The sequence below is a fragment of the Macrotis lagotis genome, chromosome 1 (genome assembly GCF_037893015.1).
Source record: "Macrotis lagotis isolate mMagLag1 chromosome 1, bilby.v1.9.chrom.fasta, whole genome shotgun sequence".
Lineage (NCBI taxonomy): Eukaryota > Metazoa > Chordata > Mammalia > Peramelemorphia > Peramelidae > Macrotis > Macrotis lagotis.
In genome coordinates, this window is record NC_133658.1 from 689,610,733 (window position 1) to 689,629,420 (window position 18,688).

At 34.0% G+C, this 18,688-nt stretch overlaps 1 protein-coding gene across 3 annotated transcripts in view; it reads right to left on the minus strand.

The window, feature by feature from the left end:
- The window catches only part of MAP3K20 (mitogen-activated protein kinase kinase kinase 20), a 219,088-nt gene that overhangs the window by 70,018 nt on the left and 130,382 nt on the right, over positions 1 to 18,688 (minus strand). For all 3 annotated transcript variants that reach the window (XM_074215694.1, XM_074215695.1, XM_074215696.1), the window contains exons 9-11: positions 17,598 to 17,672; positions 10,257 to 10,363; positions 236 to 371 (exon numbers count right to left, since the gene is read on the minus strand). In XM_074215694.1, coding sequence (XP_074071795.1) covers positions 236 to 371; positions 10,257 to 10,363; positions 17,598 to 17,672 — 318 coding nt within the window. The remainder of the gene's footprint in view (positions 1 to 235; positions 372 to 10,256; positions 10,364 to 17,597; positions 17,673 to 18,688) is intronic.

The window sequence follows — 18,688 nt, forward strand, 5'->3', positions numbered from 1 at the left end:
AACCAAAAATATAAGACATTTGCTCATGGGTTTCTGTGTGTTTTTGAATTGGAATTTGTTATGAATATCACTCAAAGGTAAATGATGGACCACTATCAAACTACTGCCTGCAAAGCCATGGGGAGAGAGAAATGAGAGTAAATGCCATGCTGCCATGCTTAGCCAGTCTTTCTAAATGCTCTTTAAAAGGGGGGGGTGTGGGAAAGAGTAGGTTCATGTTATAGCATATACTTACAGGAGTATTGGACTGTTCAGTCAGCTTTTGCTCCCACATCTTCAGGCGTCTCTCTCTTTCCTTCAGTTCCTGCTCTTTAAAACTGAGATCTCGCTCAAGTTTCTTTAGTCTCTCAAGTGTTGCCTCAATTTCACATCTATATCAGGACAATTAGGTAAGTCTTAGCTTTTCTCAGAATATATAAATAGCTCAAAGTTTCTATCAGAATGTTATATAAAGTAACTTAAGGATCATACAATATTTACCTACTTAGAAGAGGAAATGTTGATGTCTTTAAAGACTAAGAGGCAAAATTCTGTGTTGGAACAATAAATCAGATATATGTCCAGCAATTTTCAAAAAAATTTTTTAAAAATAAATCCAAATTTATCATTTGTTTCTTTTGAATAACTAAGGGTACCACTGATAATAATTAGTGACCTGAGAATTCTTTGAGGACCCATAAATTCAAGTTATCAACCATCACATGAAAAAATGATCTAAATCATTAATAGAGATATGCAAATTGAAGTGCTATGAGGTTTTACCTCATGCCTATCAAACTAAAAAAGATAACAAAAAAGAAAAATGTAAACTGTTGGAGGGGGTTTAGGAAAACAGGTAATATTACATTGCTGGTAAAGCAATTTGGAACTTTACCCAGAAAGTTACCAAACTCTGCATCCCCTTTGATTCACTCTTAGGTGAATGTAGCAAAGAAAAAAATAAAGGAATTACATGAACATAAAAATATATAGAAATTTGTTTTTTGGAGTTTATTCACATAGTGCAATATGTGCTATAAAACATGATGAAATGGACAATTTAAAAGGAAATTTGGAAGCTCTTTCTGAATTGACAAAGAGCAAAATGAACAAAATTAAAAGAACAATTTATAAAATGAGAAATATTACTTGAAAAGATTTTGGAAATCTGATCAATGCACTGATCAACTTTGAGTTCAGAAGGATGAAAATAGAACATATCACTCACCATCTGATAGAGAGGTGATGAATGCCGACACTTTTTTTTGGGCATTGGTTTTGCTGAACTATGCAACTAAAGACTTGGTTTTTATATATTTTTTAAAAAATTTACTCAAGTGGTGGGATAGTAGGAGGAACAGAATAATAAAATAAATATTTGTTACTTGAAAAAAGAACAATTCCAAATTCTATTCTTTGCCTCAAATGGAAAACTAATAATACCATTGAAAGTAGTGATGAGTAATTTGAGAATTCCAGTAATAGCTGCTTTAATCATCTTGATAGAAAGTTTCAGCACTATTCATTCTCACTCCAGGTTTATTATAGTGTTACTTTTTTCTTTTCTTTTTAAAAATACACTTTTATTTATTTTTTTAAACATTTCCAATCTACTTTTTCAGACATTTTAACATTTTGAAAAAATTTTGAATTTCAATTTCTCTCCCTCCTGAATATATGAATATATTAAGAATATATTAATATTGAATATCTTAAGACAGGCACTGATATTTATTATATGAAGTCACACAAAACATATTTCCATATTATCCAAGTTACAAAAGAAAACACACATACCAAAAAACCCAAGAAAAATAAGGTGAAAATAATATGTCAATGTATACTCAGAATTCGTTAGTTCTCTCTCTGGAGATGGATAAAATTTTTCATCATAGGTCCTTTGGGATTGTTTTGGCTCATTGCTTTAATCAGAGTAGCTAAGTTTTTCACAGTTGACCATTGTTAAAATATTATGATTACTTGTGTACAATGTTCTCCTGGTTCTGATCACTTCATTTTGTATCAATGCATACAAATGTTTCCAGGTTTTTGTAAAGCCATCCTTCTTATCATTTCTTATAATATAATAGAATTCCATTACAATCATATACCACTGAAAGTTGATTCATTCTTCATTAGATGGCTATCACCTCAATTTCTAATTCTTTACCACCACAAAAAGAGCTGCTATAAATATTTTTTATATGATAGTCAATTTTCCTTTTTATTAATCTCTTCGAGATTTGAACTAGTAATGGTATTGCTGGATCTATGTCTATGTCTATGTCTATATCTATATCTATCTATATCTATCTCTATCTCTATCTCTATATCTATATCTAGCTTTAAAGTCCTTTCTCCAGAATTATTGCACCAAGTCACATCTCCACCAACAGTGCATCTGTGTCCCTATTTTTTTTACATCCCTTTCAGCATTTGTCTTTTACCTTTTCTGTCCTATTAATCAGAATGTTAGGTATAAGGTGGTTTCTCTAATCAATAGTGACTTAGAGCATTTTTATGTGACTTGGTAGCTGATTTTTTTTCTTAAAATTTTCTATTCACATTCTTTGACCACATCAAAGTTCTTCAATTCCAAAATTTATTTTCCTGACATTTCAGACATCTTAACACGTACTCTAGACTTTGGCCACAGTGAACTACCCTTCTCTATAAACATGTGTTGCACTTTCCCATCATTGTCAATACTATTCTCTATGCTTATAATGTCCTTTCTACTTGAAATCTTTCTTGGTTTCCAACCATCCCTAATCACCTCCCCAAGCTAGTAACAACTTTTTTCTCAATGGACCTCACAAAGCACTGTTTTCCATTCACTATGTATAATTCTGTATTATACTTATATGTATAGGCTTTCCTCTATGAAATGGAAGTTCCACAAAGGTTGGGATTAGGTTTTACCTAAATTCTAAGTTTTCCTCATTCTAACGTCATTCTCTGCAAACAGTAAGCAGTTATAAACTGTTTTAAATTGAATTGAATTGAACCCTATAGGTTCTTAACCTGGGGTCTCTGAACTTGGCTTAGACAGATATAAATAGATAGATAGCTGTATTTCAATATAATGGATTCTCTATAATCTTATGTGTTTTATTTTATACATTTAAACACATTTTTAGAATGTCATACCTTTTACCTAAGCAGTCTTTAACACAAAAAGTGTTTCCTTCCTCTTTGTAAAGAAAAATAATTACCGTTACTTCCCCTTAAATGATTCTTACAGACTTTCCTTGCATCTCTGAGGTCTGAATGAGTACCCCCAAATGGGACCACAGAATTTATGATTTAGAATTAGAGGGATTAAATTAGTCTAATACTTTCATTTTAGAAATGGAACTCCCAGAAAGTGCAGTGAGTTTCCCTAAGGTCACTTGGAGGTCACATGGGTAGCAAGTATCATGGTATCTCCCAAGATCAGAACTACCTGTGAATGTCATTGATCATTGGCAAGTTCAAGGCTAAACAGGGGAAGGATAAAAGAGGAGAATAAGAAAATCAGGAGAGGCATATTAAGGCAAAGAGACCAAAATAGAGGAGAAATATGTGTTTATGATGGTTAGCATAGTTAAGCACTAACAACAGCTGTTCAGGCACTATTCAAAAGAGTTTTGTGATAGATAGCCAAACCCTAAGTTTAGGAAGTTAAAATTAAGAGTTCCTGTCCCTAACTCAACCTGTTTCTTTTCTTTTCTTTCTTTTTTTATTTAAGGCAATAGGGTTAGGTGACTTGCCCAAGGTAGGTAATTATTTGTGTCTGAGGCTGGATTTGAACTCAGGTCCTTCTGACTCCAGGGCCAATGTTCTATCCACTATGCCACCTAGCTGCCCCTCAACCTGTTGTTAACTGTACTCTAAAGCCTGGCATTTCACTTCTAGGGAAACTGAGAATAAATCAGTACCCTACAGTAACTCTCTATAATAACTAAATATATGTATCTAAATATAGTCTGAGCAGCATTAGCTTCACCCATGGAGCAGGTGACAAGGTAGGTCTAAATCTGGACCAAAAATTTTCAATTCCCACTAAGATGGAATCTGGCAATTAATATCATAATATGCTTTAATCACATTAGGTAGTCTGAAAAGTGCCTTGTTAAAACAAGTAAGGGAATTAATGGTAAAAAAGTAGCTGCTTGTGCCACCCTCAAGCACTTGTTTTTTGTGAATCAACCATTTTCTTTGGAAAATAGAGCCTTTTCCCTTTATATATCAACACATAGCGTTGGCATTTTGAAAACACCAACACAAAAATAGCACTGCTAAATAGTTAAGAGACAACTTGGCTTTAACATCTAGGGGCAGGGCTGACCATGGAACCAGAAGGATGTGGATTCAAGTCCTGCCTTGTACACACACACACTGACTCTTTGTCACTTCACTTCTCAGTGCCCTAGACAATACTGTAAACCTATATCTAAACTGAAGGTGAATTGCTGTCCTAAGTGTATGCCAATTACATCACTAATATAGATTTTTTAAAAAATTCTATCAAAAATCCAAAAGATTTGTGTGTGTGTGTGTGTGTGTGTGTGTGTGTGTGTGTGTGTATATATATATATATATATATATATATATATATATATATATAAACTAACATCTGTCCTGGGGTATTGAGATCAAACAAACAAAAACAAATAAAACCACCAAACAAAAAAAGAATCTTCATTCTCATTTGCAAGGAAAGGTTTTTGGAGGGCACATAAGTTTGTGTTTTAAAGAAATGGATAGGAAGAATATAATTGCCAAAAGCTTCTCTAGACATTACAAGAAGTAGATAGTATTCCATCCATTTTGAGCATTAGCTTCTCTCACCAAAGTATTTTTTTTAAATCAGAACAAATGACCAACAAACACATGTTTGCTTGTTATTTAAGTCAAGAATTTATCCTGAGATTCAGGGCTGAAAATCTTATATATATTTACCTGCTTGGATCTCTAGTCCTCCTTGGAAAAGCAGTCAACATTTAAATAAGTTTCGGGTTGTGACACAAACAGAAAGAAACAAATCGGCTAAAGGCATGAACATCTCTTGTCTTTAATTTGTTTCCCTGTGCCTCCCAAGGGCTGACAAGAGTGTTGTGCCATAAGGGCTATAATACCTATGCTGGCAAGACAAATTAAGAACAGTGGTCCCCCCTTGCTTTGTTGATACCCTCCCTGGATCAACCTCACTGCTTCTTAAATGTAGTTTTAGGTGTTTTAATCTATGCAAATTATGGTTTTCTCTTAAGCCAAATCCATCTAAGGTAAAGTCCTACTAACAGCAGTTTTTCATGTCAAAATCATGTACTGTACTATAATTATCTTTTTCATTAGACAGAAACTTCTTTTAAAATAAAAGGTCAGTCTGCAAAAGAAAAAACTCAGCCATATTATATATTTTTATAAAGTTGTATGGCAAAATAAATCATCAGTGTCATCAGAGGAAAAACCTTTATTGTCGAATAAACTCACAAATTCACAAATACAGGAATCTAAAAAGAGTTTGACATGGCTGATATTTGTTTCCCCTAATTAATCTTCAAGTCATCCCATTGTGAAAGTCAAGAACAACTCTAATCTGTCACAATGATCAGCATTCTAAATATGATTTTTGCATATACAGAACAAAATCCAAGGAGTAATGACTGGTCTTTAATCTTTGGGCTTTGTTCTCAAGATATTGTAAACATCAATGGAGAACACTAAAAAACAATAAGTTACAGGAGGCATGAAAAAATGTACATAATAAATCTGATTACACACACACGCACACACACACACACACACACACACACACACACACTTCAGTCATGCAAATCACACAGGCCTTTGGCCTAAAGGGATTTAGGCAATTGGAGGCAACTAAGACTTCTAATGAATGGAAACTATTAGTCAGAAGACACTTTCTGGTTACCTAATACTTGTAGTCATGGAATTCAATCATTGCTAATTTGCTAGTAAATTATGAATCATGATGAAAATATTGTGGCCTAAAATTTCTATGAAAAGTTTTAAACAATATCCTTTCTACCACCCAGAAAGGCAGTAGAAGTAATCTAAAAATCAAGAAGACTCAGGAGGCATATCTTTTAGCATATTTCTGAAAATAAAGTTTCACTTCACATACACTAATGAAGCTTTGTCAGATATAGATAATAACTATCAAAATTTCATGATTTCTAAAGCACTTACTAGAATTTGACTCTGGCTAAAATTTAGGTAAATGAACACATAAAAATGTTTGAAATGTGGTAAATAATGGATATTTCATCCTAGTCCTTTTGGAAAATTAAAATGTTAATGTAACCTGGGATTCAAGCCTAGCATTTGTATAATACTCTCTTCATTGATGAGAGAATGATTACTTAATGCTCTACACCTATCTGAGAGTAGAGTTGAAGAGAATTTGGCTCTGAATGTGTCTTCTCTCACAGTTAGAAGTCAGAAACAGAACGTTTCTTCTCCCAAGCTCTGACCAGCTCTGCTTCTCAGGTAAGTACAGAGAAGAGAATATCCAGCTTTCCTATAATAAGGAAAGCCATACACAAGTGACAGGTTTGAATCTCAGATTACTTAAGAAAAGCCTGAATAGTCAAATTCAAACTGATTCGTCAGAGTGAAAAGGAACCAGTCACAATCCTAGTTTTCCATGTAGCTTTAATTTTTTATCAAACTAAATATCCAGTTTAATAAGATATAAAAAAACTAATGTGGTCTTCATACTAGTTTTTACAATAAAAACGATTGGCAACGTATAGAAATGGTGCCACTGAGTGGCATATAAAGCAACTGTAAGTAGTATATCACTTTTCATTATATTAATTTCCCTTTTTTTCCTCCCATTTTTCCTTCTCTCTTGAACTTCCCCCCTCTAAAATTTAAAAAAGAAAACTAAATCCTCAATTTCAGTCTTCTTTTTTCTGCTTATCTCTACTTTCTCTACATCGCAATAAGAACCTGGGTTAGGAGTCAGCAGACCTGAGATCTGTCCTAGGTTCAAAATTGGACAAGTCATTTTGTTTCTCTAAGCCTCAATTTTCTCTTCTGTAAAATGGAGATGATATCCACCCTGCCTACCTCATAGAGTTGTAGTCAGATTCAAATGAGATAATGAATATGAAACTTTGCAACACATGGCTATCCCACTGTAAGGTATTATTATCATTCTTATTATGGGACAAGTAATGAGCACTACTTGCCTCTTCCCTCCACCCCCTCAATGTTATTAAGAGGTTAAAGAAGTTGCTAACCCCTAGCTTAGAAAGTCTCTTTTGAGATTCTGGCCTCCTATTATATTTCATCTTTGTCCTAGTTATCTATAAAAATTATATAAGACTCCATATCTATCTCATATAGTTTATATTTTAATTTAAAACTAAAAATGCTTTGAAGGTCAAAAGTAACAAGCAACTATGTCTACTGAAAAAAAATCACAATAGCTTATTTTCCAGTGTTTGTGCTTCTCTACCAAAAAAGAAAATAAAGGATGAGTTGTTTTGCTTTACCTTGAAGAAGACAGGTGACAAGACTGAAGTAAATCATTGATTAAAGAATTATTTTAATAATTAAAAAAATTGTGTGATAAATTGTACTAATTTAGGAAGATAAGATTTACAAGCTTATCCTAAGCAAAGACTTTACAAAAACAACATTATTTCCCAAGTATACCCAGATAAAAGAAGGAATCTGAAATACTGTTCCTAGGGTGAAAACTTTTGGCATTAACCCCCCACCCCCAACCCTGTCCCCCAAATCTTAAACCCTAGGAAATTGCTTTAAGTCCAAAGAGGTTAAGTGAGTACTCCAGAGTTACACAATAAATATTAGAGAGTTTGAACCTAAATCTTCCCAACTCTAAGCTGAGTACTCTATCTACTATATTACTATTACTTTTATTTAACATAGGCTTCCATTATAAAGGATGAGTTTACTTCATCCATCAATATAAATCACCATCATTCTATGACTTAATAAATAGTTTTATGAATTCCTTAGGAAAAAAATTAATCCCCAGCAGTCAACCTTCTAGTGATGAGCCTCTCTGACACCAAGGAAGCTGATCCTCAGACAATAGCCACATGGGTGGGTTATCAAAGGTTTTTTTTTTTTTTAATGCAAGAGTCAGTGAACTAGTTTTAAAAAATCTGGATTACTGTATTTTAAAATAATTGGTTTTATTTGCAATCTTGTGTATTTTACTTTACATATTTAAAAACATTATTTTGAGAGGAGGTACATGGTCTTTACCAGACTGTCAAAGGGGTCCTGACATCCCCTCCCCTTAAAAAAAATTAAAAACACTTGGTGTAGAGTTTACGTGACCTTGGAGAATTCCAGATCACTTCATCCATAGCAAAGCATTAGATTAGTACTTCATTAAAGGATTAATGGAAGAAATATTTACAGTCAGAGGAACTGTTTTCTACTCTGTTACCTACAACCAATATAACTTTTGACCAGTCACTAAATGTCTCTGGGCCTCAGTTGTAAAATGAGAGCTTTAGGCTATTACTATGAATAATGACACATGATAATGTTTAGATGGTGGAAGAGTCTTCAATAATATTCTAGAAATGTGAATATTTCTGGGAAACTTTGACAGCCTACCCAATACGTTCTCTTATTTAATAGGTAGACAGCAAATAATATGAGTTTCTCAAAGAGCATTCCATGGAACTTGTTGCTTTGTATGTTCATCATGCCAAATCAATTAATTATATTCAAGACTTACTTGAATTTTTGTGATCTCTTTCTATTCTCATTATTATTATTATACAGTATTAAAGTACTACCTACAAACTCTAAATGTGTTGTACCTCAATGAGAAACCCCAGAGTTTGGCAATGTTTCATTTCCTTATTTCCAATTGAAAAGGAACAGTTTTTATTTTTCATTCCTGTTGCTTCCTTCAGCATAGGAAAAGACTCATTTGGATCTCTAAATTAATTAATTTGTCCTAAGTTTCCTGGTCTCAATGAGGCATTTGTTAAAAATTATGAAAATGAATGAGTTCATTGTAAAAGTCACAAAAAATACAAAATCCCAAGAAAAAGCCTAATTACAGGAACAGCAGTAGGTAAAAGCTCATTTTCTAAATGCTTGCAGTTTTAATCTGTTATCAGCAGATGGCGCAAAGTGTCTCCTTAGTGATTAGTGGTAGGGAGCTGGGATGAAGTTACTAGGATCTCTGCTGAGTCAGTTGGGGAATAATGTCAGCTCTAAAACATGCTATTTATATTCAAGCATCATGTGACCTGGCTCAAATTCTTCACCCTGTGCTCACTTTTTCCACTCACACAATGTAATTCCATCATTATTGAGTCTGTTTTTTACCAATTTCATAGAGTTTAGTAATTTTGTAAATGTTTAAAATTCTCTTTCCAAAAAGCATATTCCCTGTCCCTTCTCTTCTTATCATCTACATATACACTGGTTTGCTAGTTTCAAGACTGGGAAATAGTTTTCCAACTGTGTTCTAACTGGATGTAAGCCAAGGCTTCCTAATATAGAGTGTACACAGAGAAACTTCTGGTAACTATCTTCTCCCACAGAAGATCTGATTTCAGTATTCTTTTTCAAACATTACAAAGCAACAAGTTCCATGGAATGCTCTTTGAGAAACTCATGTCATTTTCTGTCACCCTATTAAATAAGAGAACGTATTGGGTAGGCTGTCAAAGTTTCCCAGAAATATTCACATTTCTAGAATGTCCTTTAGATTGGAAATGGGGAGTTCTATCCTGTTCCTTGGCCTATACTCAGCCTGATGCTATTTAAATATTTCCTATTTTCTGAGATGCAGCATGGGAATTGGATAAAAAACTGGCCTTGAAGCCAGAAAGATGGGGTTCCAATCTGGTCTCTGATACATATTGGCTGTGTGATCCATGGAACAATCACAACCTTTCACTGCCCCAAGAAATTCAACTAGACTAAACATTGCAAGGAAAGACTTGATTTGCAGAGGGAGAGGGATTTTTTTTCATCCAAAAATATTCAATGCCAATTAAATCACAGGTCCAGTCCTTATCCCTATACTTTATTGTTTTTGTTTTTATTTCTTTTTGGTTTTTGCAAGGCAATGGGGTTAAGGGATTTGCCCAAGGCCACATAGCTAGGTAATTATTAAGTGTCTGAGGCAGCAGGGTCTTTCTGACTCCAAAGCCAGTGCTCTATCCACTGCGCCACCTAGCTGCCCCTTATCGCTATACTGTAAAAAAGAATTTTAAACTAGTTAGTATAGTTTTGAGATTGGATTTCATAAACATACTTACCTCCATTCTGCCTTATTATGCAGAAATGAGTTACACTGGTCAGGAAGGTTAGTGTCATTTGACATGGACTCCAGAATTGAAATGATTTGCTTGAATGATGGACGTTTCTGAAAAAAAAACAGGATAAGTAGGCATTTAGTAGGGATCAAGGAAAGAGTACTTTGGGTTTGGAGTAAATTGAGACATAAAAAAAACCACCAAGTTCCAATTAGTGAGAAAAATTATATCCTTCCCTCACAAAGATCAAAGAATCATAGATATGGAGTTTAGACCCTTAAAGACCTTTCAATCCAACCCATCTGATTTTATTTTATTTTTTGTAAGGCAATGGAGCTAAGTGTTTGACCAAGGTCACACAGCTAGGTAATTATTAAGTATCTGAGGCTGGATTTGAATTCAGTTTGTCCTGACTCCAGGGCCAGTGCTCTAGCTACTGTGCCACCTAGCTGCCCCCAACCCATCTAATTTTAGAGAAGATAGAACTAACTGAAACTGAGAAAGGTTAAGTGACTTGCCACAGTGAACACTGATAATAAGTCCCAAAACAGAAATTTAAACCCAGGTTCTTTGATGGATTTTAGTCCATCCATTTTTGCCTTGTATCAAGATAATCTGCACTAAAAAAAGTTGAGATACTCAATTCAGAGACATGTCAGAGAGACAATTTTGGAGCAACTAGTCTGATTATTTTCTTATGAAGATAACCTCTACTGGATCTAAGAAGATGAGTTCCCAAACTAACAAGTACATGGGAAAGGTATGGAGAGAGGGTGATTATAAGAAATTAATAAAAAATTTAAATAATCCTAAGGATATTGGCCATTAAAATAAGAGTCTTTTTATAATGTTTATCTTTCATTCTTGAAGACCATGACATCAGGGAGGTGATGTCATGACAAGCATGTGAATTGAATTTAAGTGAGGGGTGCTGTGCTAAATCACCAGCCTTACTTTCTCCTCCAGAACCATTTGGATTCAGTGGTTAGATGTGAATCAGGATGACTGGAGATGGCTCTGGATGTGAGGCAATCACATCTAAGTGACTTGCCCAGGGTCACACAGCTAGTGTCAGTTGTCTGAGGCTAGATTCAAACTCCTGCCCTCCTGACTCCAAGGCCAGTTCTCCATCCACTGTGTCACCTAGTTGTACTAGTCTTTACATAGTAACTTCTGTTTTATTTTAGTTTAGTTTATAATGGTTTCTTTAATAGTGAGAGAAACTCAGTATTATTTGAGAGCTCATTCACTCAAGGCAAATTTTAAGACCAGTTAAGCTCTTAATATGTGCTTAAACACAGGTACTCTGTTTAGCAAAAATGCTCCCTCTTCTCAAGGAACTTGTAGTCTGATGAGGGAGGAAACATACAAACAATCCTACAAAATAAGACATATACAGGATAACTTGGAGATCATCTCAGAGGGGAGATGCTAGCATTAAGGGGGATCAGGAAAGGTTTCTTGTAGAGTAGGACAAGCCAGCTCAACCAATAGTTACTTTATACAAGATACTTTAATAGACACTGGGGAAGTAAACAGGGATATAAAACTATCCAAGGTCTCAAAGAGCTTCCATACTACTGGTGGAGGGATACAGTATATAACAAGAAAGTAAATATGAAGTAATTTCTAAAGGAGAGTATTAACTCCTGGGATGGTCCTGAAAGACTTCAAAGAGGAGATGACATTGAAAGAAGAAAATGAATCTGATAAATAGATTTTTTTGGGGGGGTCATGTTTGTGGGGTGCTAGCATGGAGGCAGAAGAGTTAATGCAAAATTTTGAAAACACTTAAACAAATCTAGATGAATATAGAAAGGAGAATAATATGAATTAAGAGCTGGTTACAGGCTTTGCTACTGAAAGACTTCAGTCTATTAAACTGAGGTCTTTGAATTTAATCCTTAGTTAAGAGGGAGCCATTGCAAGTTTTTGAGCAAGAATATGACATGGACTGACCTATGCATTAGGAAGATTATTCTGAAAATTGTGTGGAGGATGAATTGGTGAGGGAGAGACACTAGAAACAAGAAGACCACTTAGGAAGTCCAAAAATGTCCTTACTGGTGGAGGAAAGACAAACTTTTAGATTAATTAATTTCTTAATTGCCTATTCATTATGCCAAGAAGAAACACAGGTTGCTTTTTTCTTCTTTTATTATTTCTGAACTAGGAAATCTAGAGGTCAATAAAGAATGTTCTTTTCAGGAAAAAAAAAGTATCCATGCCCAAGCCCACTTGTGGAGGCAACATTGAAAAGTCTTAGAAAGATAACTTAACTCCTCCTGTTAGTTTCTATATTTCACTTGAGAGCCAACATTCCAGTTTGGAAAGTTTTTAATTAGTTGTGTTTTTTAAAAATTAACAATTTTTATTTTCTCAATAACCATTTGTTCATGTTCTTTATAGAAGTAGGAGGTAAACCTACTATGTGTCAAATGCTGTGTTAGCACTGAATTACAAAGGAAAAAAAGGCATAATCCCAGTCTTCAAGGAATTACATTCTATTGGGATAGACAGTATTTATACTTGAAAATATAATAGTACAGATGAAATAAATACAAAGCAATTGGAAGGGAATGGCACTAAGCCATATGAATTCTCAGAAAGGACCTTCTAGGGTAGTTAACATTTATGCTCACCTAAGAGGCAGTAATGAAGAACCATCCCATGATACAACCCTGGAGGACCTACTTGGAGAATGTTTTATTTAGAATGTGGGGTAGAGAGGGGCAGCTAGGTGGCACAGTGGATAGAGCACCAGCCCTGGAGTCAGGAGGACCTAAGTTCAAATTTGACCCCAGACACTTAATAATTACCTTGCTGTGTGATCTTGGGCAAGTCACTTAACCCCATTGCCTTGCAAAAAAAAATTTAAAAAAAGAATGTGGGGTAGAAGAGGGGGGAAGAGGAATCATAAGCCACCCAAACAGAAAAACAAAATACTAGTTTAAAATTCATATTAAGTTCACAACTTTGCTCCACACTATGGCATCTTTTATAGCTGAGAGATAAAAAAGAATGGTACTGTTCAGTGAAAATGGAAAATGCAGCAATGAAATGTGTTTCTTTAGAGAGCAGTGACTATACTACTCCATTTGACAGATTCTAACCAAGGTTGAGAAAAAAGGTTAAAACAAAAATGGAGAGAGATAATAAAATGATGATGCACATTCTTTCTCCATCATGCCTCATAATTATACCATTTCTGAACAAATTACAGTTGCAGCAATTAAAACATGCATTTTAATTTGGGAGCACAAAAACAAGTAGGAACAGTGTTGAGGTGACTTCTTTTTTCCTTGGGAACTGAGCACTTCCTATGTTTTGAAGATGGGCAATTTCTTAGCTTCCCACTGGAATAAGAAATCAAACTAAGACAAACTTTCAGATTTCAGACATCATCCCATTCTTTTAAGTGAGTTATTTTGACAAGAGTTGGCAGTAGCCAATGGGTGCAACTCAATGAAAAGTGTGCAGACCAGAAACTGAGAGTGCATGGAAAACAATGAAAGAATCATTTAACTAAGCCCAGGGAGTATATATACTATTTCCCTTCCTTCATCTTTACCACCATTTTGATTTCTCCCACTGTTTATCATCAGGTATAATGTAGTATTTGTGAGGCTATAGTCTCAGGAAATAATTATAATATCACAAACATTGGATTTTGATTTTTGGTAGAAAAGCAGTCAACAGAAACCCATGATCTCTAAGATAAAAAGCACTTTATTTTTAATGACTTCATGAAACCTGATGAATTGTATGTTTTGACTTTTTTTTAACCCCCAAAGTCCTAAATTCACAATGGGGAAAGTTAGAATTTACTCAAAAGGAGTAAATGATCATTTGGGTCTAATTTGCTTATGCTTATGCTAACTTGGATTTTCTGATGGATCCTTATCTATTCTCAAATTCAGGTTTCTAGCTAATTTGACTAAGTTGTATTGAAATAATCCTAGAATGACTTGACATCTATTTAAAATCAACTATCTTCTATGTCTTATCAATCAACAAGCATTTATTAAGTATTTATTTTGTGTCTGATAGTTACTGTGCCAAGTACACTCTGTCAATAAAATAGTCTGTGGCTTTGAGGAGGTGATATTTCACTGGGAGTCAACAGGTTTATATGTAGTTGCATACAAAATACATGCAAGATAATTTTGAAGCTTCTGAAAGGCAGGAGAACATTTATTGAAACTTGGGATCTATATTTTACTTAATAGGTATAAATAAGCAATGGATTTTCTATTTAAACTACTCAGTATAATAATGTCAAACAAATAGAAATGAGTGCCAATGAATTGTATATAAAAATCCCTGAGTACCATCTATTGGCATAGAAATCCACAAATGTCTATATATTTCTAAAATATCAACATATTAAAACGAGTTTGAAATTAAATTATAAATGGGATGGTCCACTTTCAGTAGAGTTTGGGGCTACAGATAGCCTCATATTATATGTTTGACACTTCTGTATTAGCAAACATGTGAAAATAGCATTCAATATAAACTATTATCAATTTGTTGAATAGTTACTGAAATCCAGCTTCAGGAAGAAACAATGAATGTTCAAGTGTGTATTTTAAGGAATCTGATTTGTGTGGCTACTTAATTTTTACTGAATACCTACTATGTCTCTGAGGAATACAAAATATAAGATAACATTCATTGCTAGGAACTTTTTAGCAGTAAAGTAGGTATACATATAAAGATAAGTAGTATTTCAAGGTAAAAATATAATATGGGCCAGAAGGATGATTAGTCTGTAGGTAGGGTAATAAGGAGAGAGAGAGAGAGAGAGAGAGAGAGAGAGAGAGAGAGAGAGAGAGAGACTGAGAGACCCAGAGAGAGAGAGAGAGAGGTGCAAAACTAGGCAATAAGAACAGTTCCAAATGAATCCAGTGCAAGAGGTGAGACTTTAATACTGCCCTGAAGGAAGTCAGGTAAGCATAAAAAGGTGGGTGGAGAGAGAGAAACAATGATAGAGAGGCAAGAAAAGCCTAGATAAATTTAAGATGTAGTGAAGAGAACAATATATTTAGGAAAATAATGGGTTGAGTTCAGACTGTTTGATAGTTACAAAGGTATTTATCTTAAATGTAAACTGCCCCCCCTCCTTTTATCATAATAAAATGACAGGAAACAAACTAAAAAAACCTCTGATAATTTGCTTTGAATGCCATATGGGTAGAAAATTAAAAAAAAAACCATTCTTTGGTCCTTATTCCTTAGATCACTTATAGTTTAAACATTGCATGCTCCAGCTGCATGATTTTATATACATATATGTATATAAAATGAGCTATAAATCCTTAAAAATCAAATCGCAGTGCATACATCTGTACCGTAATTGGCCCATTTATAGATTAACCTAAATATAGAGCATAGCCCTAAAATGAGATCTCTTTGATAGGATTTTAAAAAATTATAACTGTGTGGCCTTGGGCAAGCCACTTAACCCCATTGCCTTGCCAAAATAAAAAACCTAAAAAAAATTATAACTATATAACTCTTTCTCTCTGTTTCTCTCTATACATGTATGTGTGTGTGTGTGTGTGTGTGTGTGTGTGTGTGTGTGTGGAGAGAGAGAGAAAATTGTTTCATAGACATATACTTAGATAAAAATATTGAGGTATACTCAAGATTTATACAAGCTAGATTTTAAAGAAAAAAAATGTGACCTATATTCAGTCTAACACAATCCTGAATGAATTTTCTTTAAGAAACCAAAGATTTCATTTTGCATGCTAATTTTTTTGGGCAAAGTGATGAGTTATAAAAATATGCAAAACAAATTCACATGCAAAAATGAGATCAAATCTTTAAAAATCAACTTTCTTGGAAACTTGAAAAAAGCAACAAAAAAATCTTATTGTGGGAAAAAAATTTAAATTACTGTCAAAATGTTAAAATGAACAGGTGTGATAACTTATCCTTACATAATCCACATGCTCTAGGACTAACCTTGAACATGAACAATTTTTGTTGAAGTGGATAAATAACTAAGAATACAAATGTGTTGGTGTCATTTTTACTCTCAGCTCTGAGCATTTTCTCTGTATTGTTCCCTATGCCTGGAATAGTTTGCCTCCTCTACCTCCTGGCTTCTTTGACTTCATTCAAATATCAGATAAAATCCCACCATCTACAGAAGTATTTTTTCCTGTTACCTCAATTCAAGTCTGTTTCCTCTATTGATTATCTCCAATTTATTCTGTATATAGATTGTACACAGTTATTTGCATGTCTCTTCCCCAATAGTCTTTGAGCTCTTTTACTTTTCTTTATATCCTAAGTCCTTAGCATTATGCCTGGTTCATATTAATTGATTGATCACAGTAGAAAAGTTCTTTGAGTACAGGGAAGACTTAAGGACTATCTCATTTTTGCTTTTGGGGACTCACTACTTTAGCACAATGTCCTATAGATAGTAGTTGTATAATAAATTCTTGGTTGACTGATTCTTAAAATTAAATTTACCATATTTTCAAACCAATGAGACTGAACATGGAATAAAATTCATATTCAGGCATATTCCCACATGAATTCATTGATTCTGAGGAGATTCTGAGTGAAACACTACAGTGGGCAATGAGTTTCACAGGAACAATGTTATAAATGTTACAAATGTAAAGGTATTTTAGTGAGCTTGTGACTGGTGGTGGAGGGGATTGTCTATTGGGGAAGAGGAGCAGATTTGGCTACAGATTTGGTATTTAAGATGTTATAATGAAACATTTGTCTGAGCAATAAGTATGGAACATGCCTACTCTTAAAGGTCAATTATCTGTATGATCCTGGGTTGTTTATAGTAACACTAAAACATGACAACCAGTATCTTCATTAGAACAGGAGCTCAATCACTTAAAGTGATTTACTGGTTTAATATGCCAATTCTGTGTTTAAAATGACAGTCCTTCATTTACAATGTTTTTAGTAGGCTGTTGGCGTTAGTACTTAACATTAATTTTATGGCCATATCCTTAAGTCATTGATACTGAAAACTGATTTCTCAACTAAAATAAATAAGGTAATAGAACCAATTTGCATCTCAGGGTTCTCTGTTTCCTTAGCAAGAGAATAATAGAGAGACTATCGGTTTCATTTGACTGGCATCAAGAGCTGTAAAATAAGAATTTTAAGAAAGAGAACCATGGTTCCTAAAGTTCAAAATGTAGTGTATTGGAAAAAACAAATAATTTTATTGCTGTGGAGCTTAGATTCCAACAGAAGCAATATTTTACCTTTGCCTGCTAGGTGAAAGTGGTACTATCAAATGTAAAATTTAAATTGAAAAAATTGAAAAACATTTAAATCATTAAGATTTTAACATACCTTTGAATCAGCTTCCCAACACTGATGCAACAATTCGGCAAAGCTTCTGGGGCAACTGCTGGGAATGGTTAATCTCTGCATTAGAAACAAGATTTACTTGTTAATTAAGAACAAAGAATGATTAGTTTAAATATCGTTATTTTTAAAACAAGTGAACAGTAGCTTGACTAAGATTTACAATGGAAAGTAACCATTAATGTAGACTAGAAAATGATTCATGATGGCTTTACTTTATATAATCTCTCCTTCTCAGTTAAGTTACAGGAGGGCAACAGGTAAAATCCAACAAGTAGAAGTCAACATAGGCGCAAGCATAAAGGGAACTATGGCAGATCTGGAAAAAAATCCAGTGTGGGCAAATTGGGATTTACATCAACACTGAAAATAAAACCCCTTTTTTCTGTAGATTGCTGAGGGAATTTCAAACCATAAGGAAACAAGTGAAACAGTAAGATCAGTTTGGCTATTGGCAGTAAGAAGAGGACTCTGTGTGTGTGTGTGTGTGTGTGTGTGTGTGTGTGTGTGTGTACACATTTTTTTATTTTAGCAATAGGGTACAAATATTAAAAAACTAGTCAAGAAAACTAGGTCAGGAGAACTCTATTATAGCTTGATTTACTATTACATCATTTGGGACATCCCTAGGTCAAATCATGTCTCTCCAAACATAGAAATTTTTACAGTGAAAGTCTTTAATATTGTTAGCTTATGATAAGAAGACCAATTCTGGGGCTCTACTGTTTGTTTTACAAATAGGATTTTCCAAATCCAGATTTTAAATAATGGCCTCTGTCAGACTTAGGAGGGGCTACAAACTGGGGGGGAGGGGAGTTGCTTTTTTGAAATCAGCAATAGCTTGATTGGTCCTATATAACTTAAGATATCTGAATAAAGTTACAACAATAAAAAGAAAGAAATTCTTTGCTGTCAGAGAGCATGCCAGATACTTATGTGTTCTAATCCTGATACTGCAACCATGGAGGAATAAAATATATTAAACTGTTCCTTAAAAAATTCCCAACAGAAAATTCTAAGTAATTAGATTATTAAAACAGTCAGGTATTTGTATCTTTTGTTTTCAAAATGTCAAG